We start from the raw sequence: 21,912 nt of genomic DNA, 5'->3' as shown, positions 1-21,912 counted from the left end.
GTTTGGTCAAACATTTAACCCAACCACTGGGTTTGTCCATTTTCAACCCAACTTGGCTTGTTTTTAACCCAACATATTTAGAGTGTATCTTCTCACCCAATTCCCCAAACTTCCTATTTTCATGTCAAAATGAAGCTTTCCACTCAAAACCATTCAATCTTGCTGAAAAACCAAACTTTGCCCTCAGACACACACACACACACACACACACACACACACACACACACACACACACACACACACACTAGTGAATCAAAACACTGTTACAAAAACCTGCTTTGGCAATCAGGGCTCATTTTATAGCTCAATGTCTATGACATACAACATAAATAGAGCAGATATAAGTTCAATATTTCATCACACGACTGTAAAGAGATCTTCCAGTAGATGAAAAGCACTAGAAAAGAAAAGTTGAAATACCAAAGAACTGAACATGAGCTTGGAATTGTAATACAATACAGTATACTGTCACAGTACAGTAATAAATAAATAAATAAATTCAGCATCCTCAGCCAAAGTACATTACATTACAGTAATGACCATATTTGCCATACTATAACAGTTTCTTAGTCTTCTGATAAAAGACTTTCTCTCCCCTGACCAACTGTAAGAAAGACTTGGCTACAAATCAGTTTAGCAATTATGAGTTTGAGGGCGTACGACGTGCTGCAGCATTTACTGTACGCAGAATAGTGAAAGTTCTCTGCAGCGGCGCAGCCATCATTTCAGAAGTCAGAAATGTCAGGTGTACATTTTTATCTGCCCTTTGTCTAACTGACAGATTTTATTTTTTATGTCATCTCTTGCTTTTAATTCAGTAAGAAATCAAATACACTGCCAAATTTTCTGATTGGTTTATGTACTACAAACACTTGTGTGTTACAGTAAATCCTCATGGATTACATACAATTTGAAAAATGATCACAGAAAATATACAGTACCTGTCAAAAGTTTGGAACTGGAAACATTACAACTGAGCCTCTTCTGCTCACCAAGACTGTGTTTATTTAATCAAAAATACAGTTAAAACAGTGATATTGTGAAATATTATTACAATGTTTTCTTTATGAATATATCGTAAAGTGTAATTTATTCCTGTGATCAAAGCTGAATTTTCAGCATCATTACTCCAGTCTTCAGTGTCACATGATCCTTCAGAAATCATTCTGATATGATGATTTGAAACATTTATGATTATTATCAGTGTTGAAAACAGTTGTGCTGCTTCAGATTTCTGTGGAAACTATGATACAATTCAAACATTTGTGGTAAGATTAAAAAAGAGAGAGAAATTAATACTTTTATTCATCCAGGACACATTAAACTGATCAAAAGTGACAGTGAAGACATTTATAATGTTACAAAAGATTAAATGTAATAAATGCTTTAATAAATGTAATAAATACAAATAAATGCTGTTCTTTTGAACTTTCTATTCATCAAAGAATCCTGAAAAATTAAATGTATGACGGTTTCCACAGAAATATGGACTGTTTTCAACATTGATAATAATCATAAATGTTTCTTGAGCATCAAATCATCATATCAGAATGATTTCTGAAGGATCATGTGACACTGAAGACTGGAGTAATGATGCTGAAAATTCAGCTTTGATCACAGGAATAAATTACACTTTACTATATATTCACATAGAAAACAACTGATTTACACTGGAATAATATTTCACAATTTTACTGTATTTACTGTATTTTAGATTAAATAAATGCACCCTTGATGAACAGAGGAGACTTTAAAAAAAAAACATTAAAAAGACTCTCAATTAGCACTGCATTATTCATATACTTTATTATCAATAAATACATTTGATAGCTTGAAAAACATATATTGTCGCAATCGTGTGTTTTTTTGTCTTCACATTTCATCAGTCAAACTGTTTCTGCTTTTTATTCAGCTGCTGCTGCAGCGAGCGAATAGCTGGATGACTTCCTGGAACGTCATATTACTTTATTACTTCTAGGAATCCTTTTTGCACTTTCCCTGAAAGAGCGCCCCCCGGCTTCGAGTATGAATGAAACATGAGAGTGTGAGCGCTCCGTAGTGTTCAGATCGCCTCGTTTTGGATAAGAATAAAACGACAAGTCGTGCAGAGATTATCTTGGCTCTTAGAATTGAAATCTAGTTTTATGCACATTGGCTTCTTCGTGAACACGCTTGCCCGTGTAACGGACGTAGGTCAGTAAGAGCTGTGCGTGTAAACCTCACTCCCTCGAGGCATGCTAGAATGAAGCACTGCAACGGCTGTGCGCCCACCTCCCACGCCGAAGACTACGGTTCGAATCCCGCTCAGAGAGGATCCAGATAACTACGTCCGAAAACTACGGCCATGACTGTATGTGTAAAAGGCCTGAAGAACAATTTCCCTCATGGTCATTCCTACACAAGAACACGGTCAACTGTAGTGCTTTGTATTTCATGAGGAACAAATGTCGTTTGACCCTGTCCCTCTTCGTTTTTGTTTTCCTTTTCCTCTTCCTCTTTGTCTCCCACCAAGAGGATTCATTTTCCAAAGCACATAATCACCTGTATCCATATTTATATTATCCTGAGATTCTGATCAGTGTGACATCAGTTTACACGTGGATAAATGTGTGCGATTTGAGTTTACTGGAGTTAATTATATTATGTGTTTGTGTTTTCTGAACGAGAAAACGAGGAAAATGTGTGTGAGAACTTTGTTTCTAGAAATGATGGTTTGGGAAATTTGGCCAACTGAACCAGTTATAGTGTGTTAACAATCGAGAAAAACTTCACTTCAGAAGAACAAATTCACTTCATTTTAATTCAACAAGACTTAATGTCTTCAGGTCATTTTTCTTCTCCAGTAAATGAGAATGTTTAGATATTTGTGCTGCAAATCAAAATCAGGAAGACAAAATCTCTTCTCACAGAATAAATTCATTTACACTCAGTATGTCCATTGCTTGATAATACTAGATAAACTGGTTAATTTAATCAGGTTAGAATGCTTGTTTGTGTGACATCTGTCACTCCGTTCATCCATCTCTGAAAGCAAGCGATCGAATGAAGCCTGTTCTCACATCCACACACACTGATATCAAGAGCTCTGATCAATGGATCTCTTAAATGAAATGAAAAAGACGACCAAGTGTGAAATAACGCTGCCGCTCTGATTACACCGCAGTCATGTGAATCATCCTGTGACACTTAATGATGAGTCTCAAGAAATTATTACCTACAACCAAAATCTCCCTTCTGCTCTTTAGATCCAGTCAAAACAGGAGAAATGACTGGCAGTTTGAGTCAGCAGCTCTGATCCTATAGCGAGCGTTTGACACCAGGAAGGCAGCGCCATTTGCTTTTGGAGGTCAAGTCAGCTTTATTTCTACAGTACAGATCGTTTCACAGTAATAAACAGAATCAATGATGCAAACTTCATCAGATATGAGACAAATTGCTCATGCTGTGAGGTTTAATTTTCATGGTGTTGCCTGAGAAGACTCACTAACAGAGCCGATTAACATGATATTCTTCAGTCAGAAACTACAGGGACAGACCTGCGACTCACACACACACACACACACACACACACACACGGCTGCTCAGAGCTCGACACAAACACATGTTTATTCTGCCGCGTCAGACGCTACATCATGGGCTGTTTGTTCAAAAGACTCGCGCGCTGAACACACTCATTTATTCCACTCGAATCTGTGGCCAGCCAAACTGGTAAATAAATACAGGCTGTGAACTGTTTTCCTTTTCCATTATTATTTATGTTGTTATAGCTTGATAGACGTGCTGTAATGGATCTGTGTGGTTACGTTCAGGACACTGAAGTTCTGCTGATGTTTTACTGTGACGACAAACGTCTGATTCTTCTGACGGTCAGGATGATCTGATAACATCAACATCAAAAGCGTGTGTTTAGTGTCTCTGATGGAAAGAAGCTCATTTGCAGCATTTGAATGTGTTTTTATGCCCATTCAAGAACGTCTGCTTTCATTTGAGCCTTTCTGAGGTGGACAACAACAACATCAAAACATTCGTGATGGTGAAAAGCCGTAGGAGGAAGGGTGAGATATTTTACATGGACTCAAACTGCAAGTTTCAGAGCTCTTTTCACATCAGACGTAAATGGGCCGAAAGATTATTTCATTACGGCTTCACAGCCAATTTATTAGTTTGTGTGTGCCTTTGAAATGCTAAATTTGTGTTCCAAATTTTTTCCTCACATGATTTGGTTAACCAGTTCCTCCCTTTTGCTCTAATCCTGCCAAACAATATCTCATTTTATGGTGACTTAATTTTGCAACACACACAGCAAAACAGCATTTCTAAAAACATTTTTCTCCATTAGAACTGAAAGCCCAGAGCAGTGGCTGCAAACATTATTGCCCAAATGAATCAAATGAAACCAAACGAATTGAAAACGTGTTGCGAGGAGGTTTGCAGTTTGACTGCGCCACAACGCACAGATATAAGATAAAAACTCTTGGAGAATGTATGCATGTGCAATCGTTCCTTTTTAAATGAATCCAGGAAAGGTTTGGGTTTAATCTGATGACCTTGAAGCGAACTGCTGCTACACACACACACACACACACACACACACACACTCACAAACCCCCTAAACAATCATCATTAATAATGCAGTTGTGTGTTTGGTACCCTGGAGCAGATCACCTTTGGACCGGATAACGAATACAGACGGGGAAACGACACTGGAAGTGAAGAGTGGAGTCTGGAGAGCAGGACCAGGCCAAACATGTCAGCGCTCCGGGCTCCGATTCCCTTCGGACCCGCGGCCGAGCTCTTATATCTGGACCTGCAGCAGCCGGAGGCGAACCGACCGGATCGCTGTAACCTCCCACCGACTTACCTGAGAGCACAGAGAGCGCTAAAAACAGACGTGTGGAGGTCGTGTTATCTGTGTGTGTGTACATTTACAGTGCCTACTTTTCCACTACATGTGTAGCCTAAAAATGCTGGGTTAAAACAACCCAAGTTGGGTTGAAAATGGACAAACCCAGCGACTGGATTGTTTTAACCCAGCAGTTGGGTTAAGTTTTATTGAACTCAACTATTGTTTAAGAATGACTGTATGTCTGGCTTAAAATGAACCCAAAATAGGTTGGAAATTAAAAATCAGACACATTTATTAATAAGCAATTTAATGTTTATTGTTTAATTATTATTCATTAAACTTATTAATAAATGTTCATTTCCAACATACTTTGGGTTCATTTTAAGAAGTTAATAAAACTAAAATGAAAATCGCTGGATTTGTCCATTTTCAGCCCAACTTGGGCTGTTTTTAAGCCAGCACTTTTTAGAGTGCAAGTGCCTTAAATTTGATTGATGAATATAATTGACTTGAAGGAAAACTGGATATTGAAACAGAATATCAAGCAGATGAAGGATTGTCTGTTCTTTCAATAAAGAAGAATATTTAACTAGAGAATTATGACATTCTGGCTGGCATCTAACAAACCTAACCCTAACATTTACCTCATATTTGAATAAAACAGCACATATTCTATACCAATCACGTGATCCTGTAACGAAGCGCGCACGGGCTGCGACAGTCGGCGGCGCTCCACTGGCCAATAAACGCGACGCTTCGAGCGGGAGGGAGGAGGCGCGTCTGCCTGTCATGTTAGTTTCAGGAACTGAAGAGAACAGAAGGGCGTGTGTTATTAATAATCAGCCGAGCAGAAAGTCCCACAGTCGTTCTGACAGCGAGCAGACGAGGAAACGCAGCGCTCCGGAGAGGACGCGGACGCGCAGTGTGGAGACGCGCGCTGTACATGAGCTGTCTTTGATTCATCGCGTGTCACAGAGCGGTGCGTGGGTAACAGATCCGCGCTCGATGCTGTTTTACGCCGTGACTAATCGGAGCTTTGACGCAGTGGATTGTGTCGTGGGAACCTTCTTTATCGAGCTTTTCTTCACATTATATCGACCTACACACAAGTAAGTGACGCTTCTGCCTGTTTATTCACGGGACGATTTTGTGTGCTTTGGGATTTTGACGGGGGATTTTTCTAAAAGACCATGTGCTGAAATGAATAAGAAAGTGTAAGAGAAGCGCTCAGCTGTGTTTGGATGAAGCCCAGGAAAGTCACCAGTGACGGGAAGAACTGTAACGAAGCTTCCTGGTTTCATCATTTTAATGACAGACTAATCATTTATGTTTGTGTGAACGACTGAAACGGTGTTTGTTGAATGTTGTTCAGTGTCCCTGTGGAGATCAGTGACGCTCACATCAACTTGGCTTCATTAGAAATGATACGGTGGTTGTTTACTTCAATATCCATTGATTTATTTTCCCTCATCTTTCGTTTTTGTAGGTTTACTGACTTTGAGCAACTCTCATTTTTTCAAGTGTGGACCGAGCAGATGGCTGAAAACCCACAGCTCTAGCCGTATTATGTCTTGTGAGGAATCTGTCTTGCTGTTTCAATGACGGGTAAAATGGAAACGCCCTTCTATCACGATGATAGCGTTCCAAACTTTGGGCAAATTCCAGATTACGATCGATACCAAGGCCACAAGATAATGAGCAAGAAGAACAACATGCCGCATAATTTCGCCAACAGCGTGGGAAATGCCTCCAGCCTGAAACTGTTGCAGGGACAAGCTGGGAACAGCAGCAGCATCAGTCCCAACAGCCTGGCGATGAGCGGCAATCCCAACAGCTCGCTGATGTCCTCGCCGGACATGAACCTGCTCAAGCTCTCCTCTCCGGATCTGGAGCACCTGATTATCCAGTCCAACCAGGGACTGGTTACTACAAGCCCGGCTCCCAACGCGTCCGCTAATCCCTTCATGTACAGAAACCAGGCCACCAACGAGCAGGAAGGATTTGCCGACGGCTTCGTCAAAGCTCTGGCCGACCTGCACAAGCAGAACCAGCTGGTGGGCGCTCCCATGTCTCCGCCGCCGTCCTCCTACCAGAGGAACCTCATGCCCGGCGCGGACATGCCCATCTACACCAACCTGAGCAGCTACAACCCCAACCAGCTGTCGTCCAGCTACCCCGGCGGGCAGATCGCCTACACGTCCGCGGCCCACGCCTCGGTTCACGCCGGTCACCACCCGCAGACACGGGGCCTGGACGCTCCGCAGACGGTGCCCGAGGTCCCGCACCCTCCAGGCGGGGACCCGGCCAGCTCGCCCCCCTCGCTCTCGCCCATCGACCTGGAGACGCAGGAGAGGATCAAGGCGGAGCGCAAGAAGCTCCGGAACCGCATCGCCGCCTCCAAGTGCCGCAAGAGGAAGCTGGAGCGGATCTCGCGGCTGGAGGAGAAGGTGAAGGTGCTGAAGACGCAGAACTCGGACCTGGCCTCCACCGCCAGCATCCTGAGGGAGCAGGTGGCTCAGCTCAAACAGAAAGTTATGAATCACGTCACTAACGGCTGCCAGATCGCCGTCAGCTCAGCCAGCATGGCCAAAAGCGGGGAGAGCACCAGCTGCTGAAACGCTATGACTTTCTCTTTATCTCCTGCCCGCACTCTCTGTCTCTCTCAGCCCCGTCTTACTTCTGCTCTGATGTGAAGAAATGAGACGGGGAAGACCCGTGCGAGAGCGGCGCTGTCTGGACCTCCGACTCTTCAGGAATGTCCTCCTGCACGTGTGCTCTCTGACCGTTGTTTGGACGCCTGAGAAAAAAGGCCAAAGTGACAGGGATGCACATGCACTGCGGTTGGGATGCTCATAAAGGGAACAAAAACTCGGAATTCTGCACTTGAATACTTTTACTTTTTTTCGACTTGTAAATGCGACTTTTCTCCGCAAGAGGATGGAAACTTTGCTCCAAGTATTTTTTTCTTTACAATCAGCGTCTCGTTCAACCGCTGGACGAACTTTATATGTTTTAAGGGTTTGTGTTTATATAACTGTTGAACAATATGCAAACATTTTCCAAAGCACCTGACAGAATCGTGCACATGTGGAATTGAACAAATCCCTTTATACACCTTGTGTTTCAAGTGGAAATCTCACCGTGTCTCAATAACAACATTACCGGATATTGTTTGTTTGTTTGTTTGTTTGTTGGTTGGTTTGATATTGTGCAATTTGTGAATATGAGGGAAAAAAAAAAAAATTTTTATACAAACTAAGACTTTTTAAGAAGTATTACATTACTGCGTAATATCAAAACATTATAAGCAAAGAGACAGGATTGTGGTACTGTGCAAAACTTTAACTGGTACCTTTTGCCGTTTTCGAGTTGGGAAATTTCTGAGCATTCCGAGACCTTTTGCACTGTAATCTCCCATCGGGAGATGCATTCTAATAATGGGTTGATCGTGTGTTTTTGCCATTGTCTAATGAGTATTAATGCTGTGTTAACCTTAGAGTAACGGTGTGGAAAAGCTACTCTTGACTGCGACATGTTGATTCAGCCCAGATGCACCAAGTCAAGAGTCAAAACTGACCTGAATTCAGAACGACAACAAAAGGGCTTTTGATCAATAGTATTTTTTTTTCTTTTTCTTTCTTTTTTTTTTTAGTATTTTATTTTTTGTATGAATTAATTTTATTTATACAGAACTTGTATTTATGTTGTTTTCCGAGGAGAGGAAGAATACTGGTTGGAATACTAGTGTCTTGTTGACACGTTATTGTTTTCTTGGAAACTACACAATTGCACATAAATCAGAAACATTAAATGATGTGTAATATTTATCCTCTGTGTATAGCATGATGGTTTGAACTATAACTACAACTATGCTTTTAGTAGATGAAAAAATAACAAATGATGGAGATTCTGAGAGATTAAGAAGCGCTCAGAAGTCAGCGCTCTACTACAGACGTCGAATCGAATCTACTCGAGGAATCGCGGTGATGAAGGCCTTAGAGAATCCTGTACATCTGCTTCTCAGAGTTGCTGCCTTTCTTACAGTCGGTGGAGATGCAGATTATTTTATTTATATATCTATATCCATTCATAGGGATACCTGAGACAGGTACTAGAGCTGTCAAATAACCTTGTGCAACAAGAAGATATTTATTTTTTGAAACTTGAATAAGGTTTTTGATGTCATAAACGTAATGTATTTTTGTACAAAATTGTTTGTTTAGAAATAGTGTGTGTACTTTTTATCATTCCCAATGCTTTATTTATTGAAGTGCTTTTACTGAGCAGTGTGGTGTTGTTTTATTTGAGCTTCGCTCCAAGCGTTTCTGTGTCGCTGGTTTGTGTTTCGGACGCACCTGCTGTTGGTACATTCGTTTTTGTTTTTTTCCCACTGGCATCAAGTGAAGGTCCTTGGTTTGTTTTGTAATGTGTGTACCTCTATTTGAACCGTAAGCCCGTTCCGATCGTGTTTTTTGTTGTTTCATGGAACTGTGTTTTGATCCAACTCTAAAGACTGATTGCATCGTTCATTTTAAAACGAAGAAAACTTCTTTACCACGTGTCATATATACATATACTGAACAATTGTTGAACGGGTTTACCTTGCGTGTACAGAAGGCGGTTTGTACGATTATCTCGCTCATCGAGCCAGTTCTCGGCCTTGATCCCAACAAGTTTGAATAGGAATATGTTTCAGCAGAACGGTGCGTCTGGATGTGGATCAGTGTCCGATTTTGACGGCCAGTTCTGGAGACTCATGTACCATTTTTCTAAAGCGACTGGTGGTCAAACTCGTGTGACTAAGGGGCGACTTGCCTCGTTGTGTTACAAGCTGGTTTATTTGCTTCTAAATAATAGACTTGTTCGTTGTTCCCTTGTTTTCTTTTATATCAACAATAAAGAAGAGTAGGTTTCTGAACGCTTGTCTTGCTCATGTCAAAACTCATTTCAACAATGTGCTTTTCTTGAGTATCTGAATTCAGTAGTCTCTAACGCACTCCAGACATCAAAGTAAGCGAGAATTAACGCTGATCAAAAGGGAATCTGCCGATTAACAAACCACTTCACACATAAATCTGGCGTTTGAGAAATGACAATACAGTCTGAGCAAAAGCCATCAGTCAGTTGGGTTAACAAGGGTCATAAACATCCCTTCGTCCAGTCATCCGCCCACCCTCCGACTCTGAGGCTTTCCCATAAAGATGAGCAGCACTTCCAGTAAAGCACAAGGAAAGGCTGTCTGGGTCATTGTGAAAGTAAAAGTTACAGCTGAAGAGTTGAAGGGGAATCTGTACTACTAATGTGAGCGTTTACAGAAAACACTGACCAGGGGCACACGCTCAGTCTCTGTGTCTGAACTAGTCAAGCAGCTAGTCTTGTTTTTCAGATTCAAGTGAGAACAATCTACGTTTTTATGTAACTGACTTAAAAAAGTTAGAAAATCAGATGACTAACCCAGTCTAAGCAGGTTGAGTGTCTCCGATGGGAAGGTCAGCCGGTGTCGTTCGAGTGTGTTAGTGTTCGGAGAAATAAAAATGGCTGAAAACTATGACAAACTCTGATAAAACACCAACGAAAGAAGCAAACCTCAACGGAGAGCTCAAGAGTTGAGCGGCTTCTAGACATCATTTATATATTTATATTTGCTGAAACTTTACAAAGTTATGTCTTCAGGCTCTGAGTGAGCAAAATAAGTTTTGTTCTCCAGGTTTGCGGATGTATGTGTGTGTGTGTGTGTGTTCTTCTCTGAGTTATGCGGATGCTCAGTCTTTTGGGAATGACTAACTCTCTCTACTTCCGCCCACCTTGCTTCCCACACACACACACCAGCAGGAAAAGCCAGTTTGGGTCAAAGACTTCCGTCCATTCTTGGCATGATTGAGCCTCATCGTTCACCATCATCATCATCACAGACGAGACGCCGTCCCAAAAGAGGGACAGTCCTTTAGTGAAAATACCCAAACTTTCTATGCAGTCATCTCTTATGTAATGCTGTTGTTGCTTTTATTTATTTATTTCTAAAATAGCAATCCTACAAAGAAATGACTGCTTGTTGACACTAGATTGGTGTGTTGGTGCGCTGCGTAACGTCTGACATCATTCAGTGGTTTGGCAGCTGGAAGTGTGAAGAATTCCAGGGAGGAACTGTGGATTTTTGAACACATTCTGATCATGAGCCAAAGAAAGAAACTACGGAAAGAGAGAGAAAGAAAGAAAGAGAGAAAGAAAAGAGAAAGAAAAAGAGAAAGAAAAAAAGAGAGAAAGAAAGAAAGAGAGAAAGAAAAAGAGAAAGAAAGAAAAAGAGAAAAAGAGAAAGAAAAAGAGAAAGAAAGAAAGAGAGAAAGAAAAAGAGAAAGAAAGAAAGAAAGAAAGAAAGAAAGAAAGAAAGAAAGAAAGAAAGAAAGAAAAGAGAAAGAAAGAAAGAAAGAGAAAGAAAGAAAGAAAGAAAGAAAGAGAGAGAGATTAGTGTTGTCCTGAAATATTTGCTTTGGGAGGGTCTGGGTGTGTAATCAAGGTTGCAACATGTGAGTAGGAGGGACACACCCCCTCTTATATGTGTGTGTGTGTGTGTGTGTGTGTGTGTGTGTGTGTGTGTGTGTGTGTGTGTGTGTTGCCGTACTGCCCCGAGAGTCCTTTAATAAAAGATGAGAATGAAACAGAGAGCCATTAGATCCACACACACACGCGCGCGCGCAATGGCCGTGATCGCGCCGCACGCACGCGCTGCTATTTCAGGTGAAACTCCCCGCATCGCCTAGGCAACAGCCGCTGTCTTTACACACTCCGATCCGCGGAAGATCTGTGAACCGTGAACTCTAGCGAGGAGGAAATTACCTCGACAACACTGTCCTACACACACACACACACACACACACACACATCTCTGCTTCTGATTGTACAGTCACAGGCGTGTCAGGAACGTCCTCCTGTAAATATGACTTCCTGTAACTGCTCGATGAAACCATGATTACAGCATCTGCAGGTATTTCCCCTCCCATATATCCCACTTCTCTGAGAAATTCTGTTTTTCTTCGTATCATTAATCACAGTTCAGAAGAAGGATGAGCGCGCGTGCTGTATGTCGTGTCATTCTGAAATCATCCTTTACTTCCCCATCTCAGATAAGTTAGTAGATTATTGTAGATCTGGTGGGAGGTTTATGATCGCGTGTTCATCACAGTGACCGATAAGAGCAGCGGTTCTGCGCCTCCTGCGCTCGAAGTCCCGCGGAGTGTCCAGAACTACTCAAGCGCCCCTGAAGACTGAGATCCGCTGCTTCTGCTGTGATGATGACGAAGCGGATTGTTCCCAACAGTTCACAAGGAACAGCATTTATTAGAAACAGAATCTTTTGTAACGTTATTAATGTCTTTACTGACACTTTTGATCAATTTAATGAGTCCTTGATGAATAAAAGTATTGATTTCTATAAAAAAAATGTCAAATAACATCTTACTGACCAAACTTTTGAATGATAGTTATATATATATATATATATATATATATATATATATATAAAAAAAAAAAAATGCTGGGATAAAAACAACCCAAGTTGGGTTGAAAATGGACAAACCCAGCGAATGGAATGTTTTAACCCAGCAAATGGGTTGTTTTAACCCTGCGAATGGGATGTTTTAACCCAGCGAATGGTTGTTTTAACCCTGCGAATGGGATGTTTTAACCAGCGAATGGGATGTTTTAACCCTGCGAATGGGTTGTTTTAACCCTGCGAATGGGATGTTTTAACCCAGCGAATGGGTTGTTTTAACCCTGCGAATGGGATGTTTTAACCCAGCGAATGGGTTGTTTTAACCCTGCGAATGGGTTGTTTTAACCCTGCGAATGGGATGTTTTAACCCAGCGAATGGGTTGTTTTAACCCTGCGAATGGGATGTTTTAACCCAGCGAATGGGATGTTTTAACCCTGCGAATGGGTTGTTTTAACCCTGCGAATGGGATTTTAACCCAGCGAATGGGTTGTTTTAACCAGCGAATGTGATGTTTTAACCCAGCGAATGGGATGTTTTAACCCAGCGAATGGGTTGTTTTAACCCAGCGATAGGGTTGTTTTAACCCAGCGATAGGGTTGTTTTAACCCAGCGATTGGGTTGTTTAACCCAGCGAATGGGTTGTTTTAACCAGCGATAGGGTTGTTTTAACCCAGCGATTGGGTTGTTTTAACCCAGCGATTGGGTTGTTTTAACCCAGCGAATGGGTTGTTTTAACCCAGCGATAGGGTTGTTTTAACCCAGCGATAGGGTTGTTTTAACCCAGCGATTGGGTTGTTTTAACCCAGCGATAGGGTTGTTTTAACCCAGCGATAGGGTTGTTTTAACCCAGCGATAGGGTTGTTTTAACCTAGCGATTGGGTTGTTTTAACCCAGCGAATGGGATGTTTTAACCCAGCGAATGGGTTGTTTTAACCCAGCGATAGGGTTGTTTTAACCCAGCGATAGGGTTGTTTTAACCCAGCGATTGGGTTGTTTTAACCCAGCGAATGGGTTGTTTTAACCCTGCGAATGGGATGTTTTAACCCAGCGATTGGGTTGTTTTAACCCAGCGAATGGGATGTTTTAAACCAGCGATTGGGATGTTTTAACCCAGCGAATGTGTTGTTTTAACCCTGCGAATGGGATGTTTTAACCCAGCGATAGGGTTGTTTTAACCCTGCGAATGGGTTGTTTTAACCCAGCGATAGGGTTGTTTTAACCCTGCAGTTGGGTTAAATGTTTGACCAACCTGCTGGGTAGTTTTATTTATCTCAACTATTGTTTAAAAATGGCTGTATTTCTTGATTAAAATGAACCCAAAATATGTTGGAAATGAACATTTATTAATATGTTCAATGAATAATAATTAAACAATAAACATTAATTAAATTGCTTATTAATAAATGTTCACCTTTTGATTATTATTGTTGCCTCTAGTAATTATGTTTCTGATTTTTAATTTCCAACATATTTTGGGTTCATTTTAAGCCAGTCATACACTCATTTTTAACTATAGTCAACTATAGTAATTTAAACTATAGTTGAGTTAAATAAAACTGCCCAGCTGGGTTAAAACATTCCAACTGCTGGGTTTGTCCATTTTCAACCCTACTTGGGTTGTTTTTAACCCAGCATTTTTAGAGTACATGCACACAAGCATTATATTTATATGAATAATAATGGATTATTAATAATATATCAATGTAAATAGTTTTATTGATCCTGTGGCTCAAGTTTCCCTCATGGTTGAGAAGTTGCTTTACATTTCTGAAGCACATGGCTGTTCTCACAACACTTCAAATGACAAATGACAGGTAACCTGATGCAATATGATCATGATAGTATCCTAAAAAGTTCATCTCCTCGTCTTTACAGTATCTTTGTTCCTAAGGCTGAAGATATGAGATGCTCTCATTGAATTACCATCTTTATCATTCCAACCCCTCTCTGAAATGACTTCTTTTCTGAACAGCTTTTTGTTGCCAGTGTTTTTCCAGCACCAGCTCTCGACACACACATCATCCACAGCGATTTCCAGCACGGTGCCGTGGGGCTTCGGAGAGCAGCGGGACAGACTAAACTCAGGGAAAGAGGCAGAAGGAGCCGGAGCTGGCGGCGGAGAAGCCGTCATCTAATGAGAGCTGAAGAGTTCAGAGACCGAGTTCATCCGGGCGACACGCAGCATCAGAGACTTCTGCAGATATACTTCATCTCAAGAAGTCCTTTGAAAGGTAGAGGTAACATTAAAGTTATCTCCAAATATTCACTGCTGAATTAATGAAATATCGATATGCTACTTTGTCTTTTACTGCAATTACACTTTAAATTCTTGTAAAAATATCAAATGTTTTTCTCCCAAATGATGACTGATTCTGTAATTAAATCCATGTTTACGTTCCTGTAGTTCAAACAGTAGAGCAACACAAAGGTCATGGGTTCGATTCCCAACATGTATAGCTTAAATGCAAACTACATTGCTTCAGTTAGAAGATAATAAATAAATGATAAATTCAAGCGTAACCTGTGGAGTATGTTGTATGGTTCATCAGAACTGAATCTCAGGCTGTTTTTGACCTCTGATCCTCACTTGTGGATCTAATTATTCTGATGCGCGTCTCATTTGGTCCAAATAGCTGTTCTACGGATCACGTTTCTCACTTTGCTTTCTTTGTTATTGATGGAGAAAGGGATTATATGGAGCTCAAATATCCTCTAAGGTGAACCAGACCTCGAAACTCTCGCTGCAGCTCTGCGTCAGTCATATTCAAATAATGGATCATTTTAAACTAATTGACCTGTTTGTTTTAATTTGACATGATTTAATTTAAAGGGGTGGTTGATTATGATTTGACTTTTGTAACTTTAGTTAGTGTTTAATATCAATTTATCAATTTTTTTATTAATGAATTTATCCACTAACCATTCAGAAACGTCTAAAAGTTGTAACTTCTTCCTGAGTCTCTCCATCAGTGTCGACTCCGGTTTGAACAATGTAAGGCTGAACACTGTCGTCATTTTGGCTGCGTGAGATTCTCCAGCTTTGTTGTTGTTGAGCTGTTAAAGCTCCGCCCTCTTCTGGAAAGCGGAGCTCATTTGCATTTAAAGGGACACACACAAAAACGGCGTGTTTTTGCTCACACCTAAATAGGGGCAAATTTGACAAGCTATAATAAATGATCTGTGGGGGATTTTGAGCTGAAACTTCACACACACATTCTGGAGACACCAGAGACTGATATTACATCTTGTGATATAGGGCCTCCTTAATATACTGCAATTTAAGGCTTCTCCTTCCCAGTTTGTCCATACGGCCGTGTTTACGGCCTCGTTCGCTGTGTTTGACCGCCAGCGCAGGAGCGAGAGGTTTCTCTGGAGGATCTGGGAGAGGCTGAATGAAATGATAACAATGAGGACAGCAGTCTGGAGAGGCAGTGTTCCTAAGCAGCTCTAATCTAAGATCTAATCCGATTGGTCATGCTGAAAAGTATTAGCCTATGCAAAAGCATCCTGAAGGAAATGCAAAGATAAATCAAGGTCACCGAAGCTCTCGTCTGGTTTCGTCTTGGTTCCACCCAAAGCATTTCACATCAAATCACAGTCAGTCTTGTGCACATATAACAGGGCTTTCCGTTAAACTAGAAAAACCTGTTGGATTAACGAGGGCAACAAGCACAAACTCATTAACATCTTTCTGCATCATGTTTTTAAGTAGGACAGGCTTTACAGAGTCAAACACAATCAATCTTCTGCTCCATCAGAATGAGCTGATGATCCATCATCTGCGCTAATTATACATCATACCGTTCGCTTTATGTTCATGTTCGAACCAAGAGCACCTCATCCGCTTTCAAAAACCTGATCCTGCTAACAGGACGTGGTGTTTTGGAAAGTAAGCTCGGAAAATGTTTTAAATCACGGAGCCGTGGCAGCAGAACCTCTTTGAAATGTGAAGCACTTCCATTTGTTTGTACAGTATTGATTTGATCGGGTCTCCAGCGATTACCTCACACCGGAGGGTCGCGCTCTCCTGATGAGAGCATCGCCTCTAATGCGAGCGCAGCCCCGTGTCACACTTATCCAAATATTTTCCCGGTATCCATGAGAACGAGTCTGACGAAAGATGAGATTCAGTTTAACAGAAAGATGCTTAGAGCCACTTATTCTATTAAAGAAAGCCTAACAGTAAATAAATCAAGGAATATACACTCTTAAAAGTAAAGTTTTCACAGCGATGCCATAGAAGATGCCTTTCACAAACTTTTTCTCATTAAAAAAAGAACATTTTAATCTAAAAAACAATAGAAATTCTTTAAATCTAAAGAACCTTTTCCCTCTGTAAAGAAGCTTTAGTGTGATGGAAAGATTCCACTGATGTTGAAGGTTCTTCATGGAACCACAGATGCCAATAAAGAAGCTTTATTATTATTATTATTATTACTGTGAAGGGTTATTTGACATCAAACAACAATTGAAAATGATTGTGTTTCTGATGGAAAAGCCACCATAAACAACAGCAGCTGAAATTGAAAGTGATTCGGCTATGAATATCCGTAATGTGACGCACACGTCCTTCTCTTTATGCCGTTCACTCTGTGCTCTTAGTAAAGCGTGTCGGCGGGCGACTCCTTGGCACGGCCTCGCGCTGCTCCACGGCGTCCCGTATAACCCCACACATCCACTGTGACATCACTGCGCGATTATTTGGCACAGGCCTTGATGCCTGTGTAATGTGTAATGGAATAAATCGCCCTTGTGCTGGCCGCAGCGCGCAGAAACACATCTGAAAGCTGTTATCAGCAACAATGACATCAGCCGGCTTGGCCTGGACTGAGCTGAGATCATTCTCTGAGAGTGTGTGTGTGTGTGTGTGTGTGTGTGTGGCACGAGTAGCGTAAAGGGAATCGTTTCACAAGGGAAACATCCATCCCACTGGGTGACAAAAAATCATGATAAAATCGTTCTGTATGTTATTTATCTACTGCGCTGTTATTGTTACTCACACAAACATCATCAGAGCTCATAAAACACTGTCTGATCTGCAGGTTTTTCAGTTCAGAGATCAGGAGCACTGCAAGATTTTGAGCTTATTTTAATTGTTCAATATTAAAGCATTCGAGAATACAGATTTTGTTGAAAATATTTTCTCTTTAGAAAGCTTATATCATCGCCTCGCTGGACTGGAAAGAAAAGACAGTAAATGATGACCTTCTGGCAAATCCTTGCGATTAGAAGATTGCAGCATGTACTGAAGCTCATGACAGAAACCACAGACAGAGCAGGTGCTCATTACAACCTCAGAACCCTGCGTGTTTCACAAAACTCTTTTCCTTTCTAATTTCTTTTATTCTGATTTGAAATGTGTTTGCCTTGAAGCCAGGGGAATGTTGTTGCTAATCAAATTAAGCATTTGTAAAGTCTCTGCCAGCCTCGACTGAGCCGCGAGCGCAGGGGAATCATTACAGCACCGTGTGTCTGGATCCGCTCAGCCGTTTCTCCAGCAGCGGTTCAGAGGGATTTGTGGCCCGGCGTGTCAGCGCGTGTTTCAGCCTCCATTATCATTCATCACATTCGGTGGCTTCTCATGCAGATGAAGGGTAAAACCCTGTTCCCACAACCCAGACAAAATGACTGTCTTCGTATAGCGTTGCTCACTTAGTCAATCATCACCATAGTAGTGATAGTGATGAACAATACAAATATTTTCTCAGGTTCACAAAATTACTTTGCGCACATGCATGTGTCATAATGTTTATGTCGATCACTGAAGGAGACTCAATATTTACTAAATGTTTGCTAAAAAGCTCTTTAGTCATCAAAATATAAATCATACTCACGGTCAGAGTATGAAGTCTTGTTCACAACACATCTATTGCACATGAAATGAATTAGTGAATCGGATTGAAACATTAAGGGTAAATATAAACAGAACTTTGGATTGAGGAAAATTGATGCATGTAAACAAACCCACAGAGACACAACACTATAAAAAATTCTGGGTTAAAAACAACCCAAGTTGGGTTAAATATGGACAAACACGGCGACTGGGTTGTTTTGACACTGCAGTTTCAACTATTGTTTAAAATGACTATATGTCTGGCTTAAAATGAACCTAAAATAGGTCAGAAATTAAAAATCAGATGCATAATTACAAGAGGCAACAATAATAATCAAAAGGTGAACATTTATTAATAATCAATGTAATGTTTATTGTTTCATTATTATTCATTACATTTATGATTTAATTGTTAATTTATTAAACATATTAATGAATGTTAATATTTAAGCAAACAATACAGTCATTCTTAAACAATAGTTGAGTTAAATAAAACTACCCAGCAGGTTAGGCAAACATTTAACCCAACCACTGGATTGTCCATTTTTAATCCAGCATTTTTTAGAGTGAAGGAGGAAAAACGCCAAACTGGCAACATCCAGAACACCCTAGCAACTGCTAAACCACTCCAAACCCTTAGCAACTGCAGTTCAGATGCAACATTTTTATATTTTATATTAAAAATGTTTTTAAAAATGTAGTTAGGTGACACTCTACACAGACAGAACAGGAAATGACCTCTTAAAATAATGCGCGCAGTATGGAGAACCTTAAGAAAACCTTGAGCTTAATACAATAGCAGTCAAATATATATACATAATGTCGTCAAATCAAATGCAGCTGACAGAATCAATGAAACCCCCGAGATCTGTTTTATCTCGACACAATTCCTCTCGCGGATCTGAGCGCGTCTTCAGATGCAGGGAAGCAGTTAAAGCAGTGGGCGTCTGACAAGAGCTTCTGGATCCAGCGAGCGCATCTCCATGGCCACGGGCCAATCAATCAAACCTCAGCCTCACACACACAAACACACTGCAACTTCTGCATGCATTTGACAGAGGCCCAGAACACCATCAAACATGTCTGTTTTCCCCTCGTGCATCATGTAGATCTTGTAATCGTGTGTTTCTGAGAACTGAGCTCGGCTCTATATCTGCACACCAACACGGCGGTTCTGCTCGAGCGTCTGACAGTAATAGCTGCCATCTGAACGCGTTATCTGCTGTAATTCCTGGTGTAGGTGGGTATTACTGTAATTAGATGTCAATAGAGACGTGCATATATATGAGACTGAAATAGCCCCGGTGAGAAGCCAAGCGTCCTAATTTCCACACTTTGATTTCAAACGATGTGGATTTGGAGACTTTGTACATTTTTAGTTCAGATTAAAAACTGAAGCACTTGGAAAGAAACCGGTTTTCTGAGCGCGTGTTGATGCCCGCGGGAAACAGACTTCTGTGTGTCACGAATGTTGGGTCTGGTTAGATTGACACTTCTTATGTCATGCCACTTCTTTGACTTAGTGCTCTAGGTCTAGCGTGTATAAATGTTAAAAATGATATAAATTACATATGCATTACATTTAATGAGCTATAAATTCTATACCATATTAACGTTCCTGGTGTCATGAACCACAGTCTGGAGATCTGGACAGCACTAGATCAGAGGAACATACAGGCTTTACTGCCCTCTTCTGGTACAACAACAGACCACATCTGATCATATCATGACAGTTCACACTCATTTAAGTATGTTTATCCAGTGTATAAAAGCCTTTCAGAAATATTGCATGTAAATAAAAAGCCCAAAGTTCCTCATGAACAACTCTGTCTTCTTTCTCATATCTTAACCATCTTTGGAAATGCTGATATTATAGACGGTGTGTTCAAGACACACATAATCATGAGACACACTGCAAGAGAATTTTTCATTCACTTGACACACACACACACACACACAGGTGGGGAAAGTTTATTTTAAAAGTCACGGGCCCTGTTTTAATGATCTAAGCTCATGGTCTGAAGCACTTAGGGAGTGTTCGAATCTACTTTTGCTAGTTTAACGCCGAGAAGAACGGTCAGTGTGCCAGGCAATAAACCAATCAGAGTCTCATCTCCCATTCCCTTTGAAAGCCAGTTCGCTATTTGCATGGCAGAATTTGTGCGCGGAAAAACTGAACGCTTCTCTAGCGAGGAAACGGATCTGCTCGTGTGCGAGGTTAAAGCGTGCGAACAGATCATCTCCAGGACAAGCCAGATTCCACCAAAGCATTTTTATCTTTATGCACACAATAATAATCTTTAACATTTTACATTGTAATCCTTTTATTTTTAATTTTTGGCATGTTTGTGTGCGCTGCTGCGCATATCTCTTGTGTGTAATAAGCAGAGTGTACGCGTGTCGTGCACCCGCCTATAGGCGCATATTACTAACGTTTTTAGTTGGTCGTTTTCAGTTCCTCAAAATAGCAACACGCCAACAATGCATCTGAACACACCTTGTTTTTAGACCAGCACACCCATGGGCAAACAGATGGATGCGAGTGCATTTGATATTTAAACAACATGGCGCTGGACGTGAAAATGATTACTGCGTCAGGCTGAAACTGGCAAAAAACACTTGAGTAACGCCTGGCGTCGCATTGCGCCGGGTGTATGATAGGGTCCATTGAGTTACTCCCTAAAAAAAGTAACTAATTGCATTACATAGTTACTTTTTATGCAAAGTAATGTGTTACATTACTTTTGCATTACTTTTTCTCACCTCTGGGTTTGCTTGTTTGTTTTTAGCAAATGTTAAGGCTTTTTTACACCAACAGTGAAATGAATAAGCCTCAGGCTGAAGGAAATGTATATTTACACCTGTACAGTAGAGGGCGCAGCTCAAACAAAACTTTCAGCTGTGCTGCCATTCTGAATTAAAGAAGAACAGAATACAGAAGGAGGAAGTTCAACACTCTTATTTCTAAATCTAATCTAAAGTAATTTTTGCTTATTAGTTTGGTTGGATTAGATCATTGAAGGTCAGCAGCAAAGACATTGGTTAATAAAGTGAGATTAAATACATAAAGTATATTTGTGTAATTTAACATAGATAATTATTACAGGTTTGCATATAAACCAGAGATTGCATTTGACTGTTTTTTATTAATTTTGAGGAATACTGAATTGTCGTGTAAGTGAGATGAGTAAATAAATGCATGTTCACATTTAATCATGTTCACACACACCTCTGTGCTTTAATTCTCTCCACATGAGGACAGGAGAGCTGTCCGTCAATAAATGTGACTTGAGTTATTTGAAAAAGTAACTTTAAAAGTAATATTATATTTATAATAATATTATATTATATAAAAATATAAAGTAATATTTTGTTCAGCTGTTACTTTGCATTACTTTACTAGTTACTTGAAAAAGTAATCTGATTACATAACTCAAGTTACTTGTAATGCGTTAACCCCAACACTGTTCACACACACACACACACACACACACATTAAACTGCACTGTGACAACAAACACACACTCATTCATGTCAAAGCACTAAATTGTTGAATTTAAATACTGTCATGCCTGTAAATCGAGTTGTTTGATAGAAACGCTGGCGTACCTCACAGACGTGTTGATTCAGACAGGTAGCGTGTGTTTCACTCGTTCCGTGTGAGTAAACAAAGCGTCTGCTATCTGTCACATGCATCGTAACTCACCAGGTTTCCTGTTCTAGTGTATCTGAATTTCCTGTTT

The 21,912-nt window shown here is 40.6% G+C and overlaps 1 protein-coding gene across 1 annotated transcript; it reads left to right on the top strand.

The window, feature by feature from the left end:
• Positions 1-5,648: 5,648 nt before the first annotated feature.
• june (JunE proto-oncogene, AP-1 transcription factor subunit) lies at positions 5,649-9,764 on the top strand. Its single transcript, XM_048186655.1, is given in 3 exon segments — positions 5,649-5,955; positions 6,333-7,438; positions 7,441-9,764. Coding segments are annotated over 2 exon segments (1,101 nt in total). The 5' UTR covers positions 5,649-5,955; positions 6,333-6,444; the 3' UTR covers positions 7,548-9,764.
• The last annotated feature ends 12,148 nt before the right edge of the window (positions 9,765-21,912 follow it).

Source organism: Megalobrama amblycephala, linkage group LG4 (genome assembly GCF_018812025.1).
Source record: "Megalobrama amblycephala isolate DHTTF-2021 linkage group LG4, ASM1881202v1, whole genome shotgun sequence".
Classification (NCBI taxonomy): Eukaryota; Metazoa; Chordata; class Actinopteri; order Cypriniformes; family Xenocyprididae; genus Megalobrama; species Megalobrama amblycephala.
The sequence above is the reverse complement of the archived record's forward strand: the minus strand, read 5'-3'. Positions and strand labels throughout refer to the sequence as shown.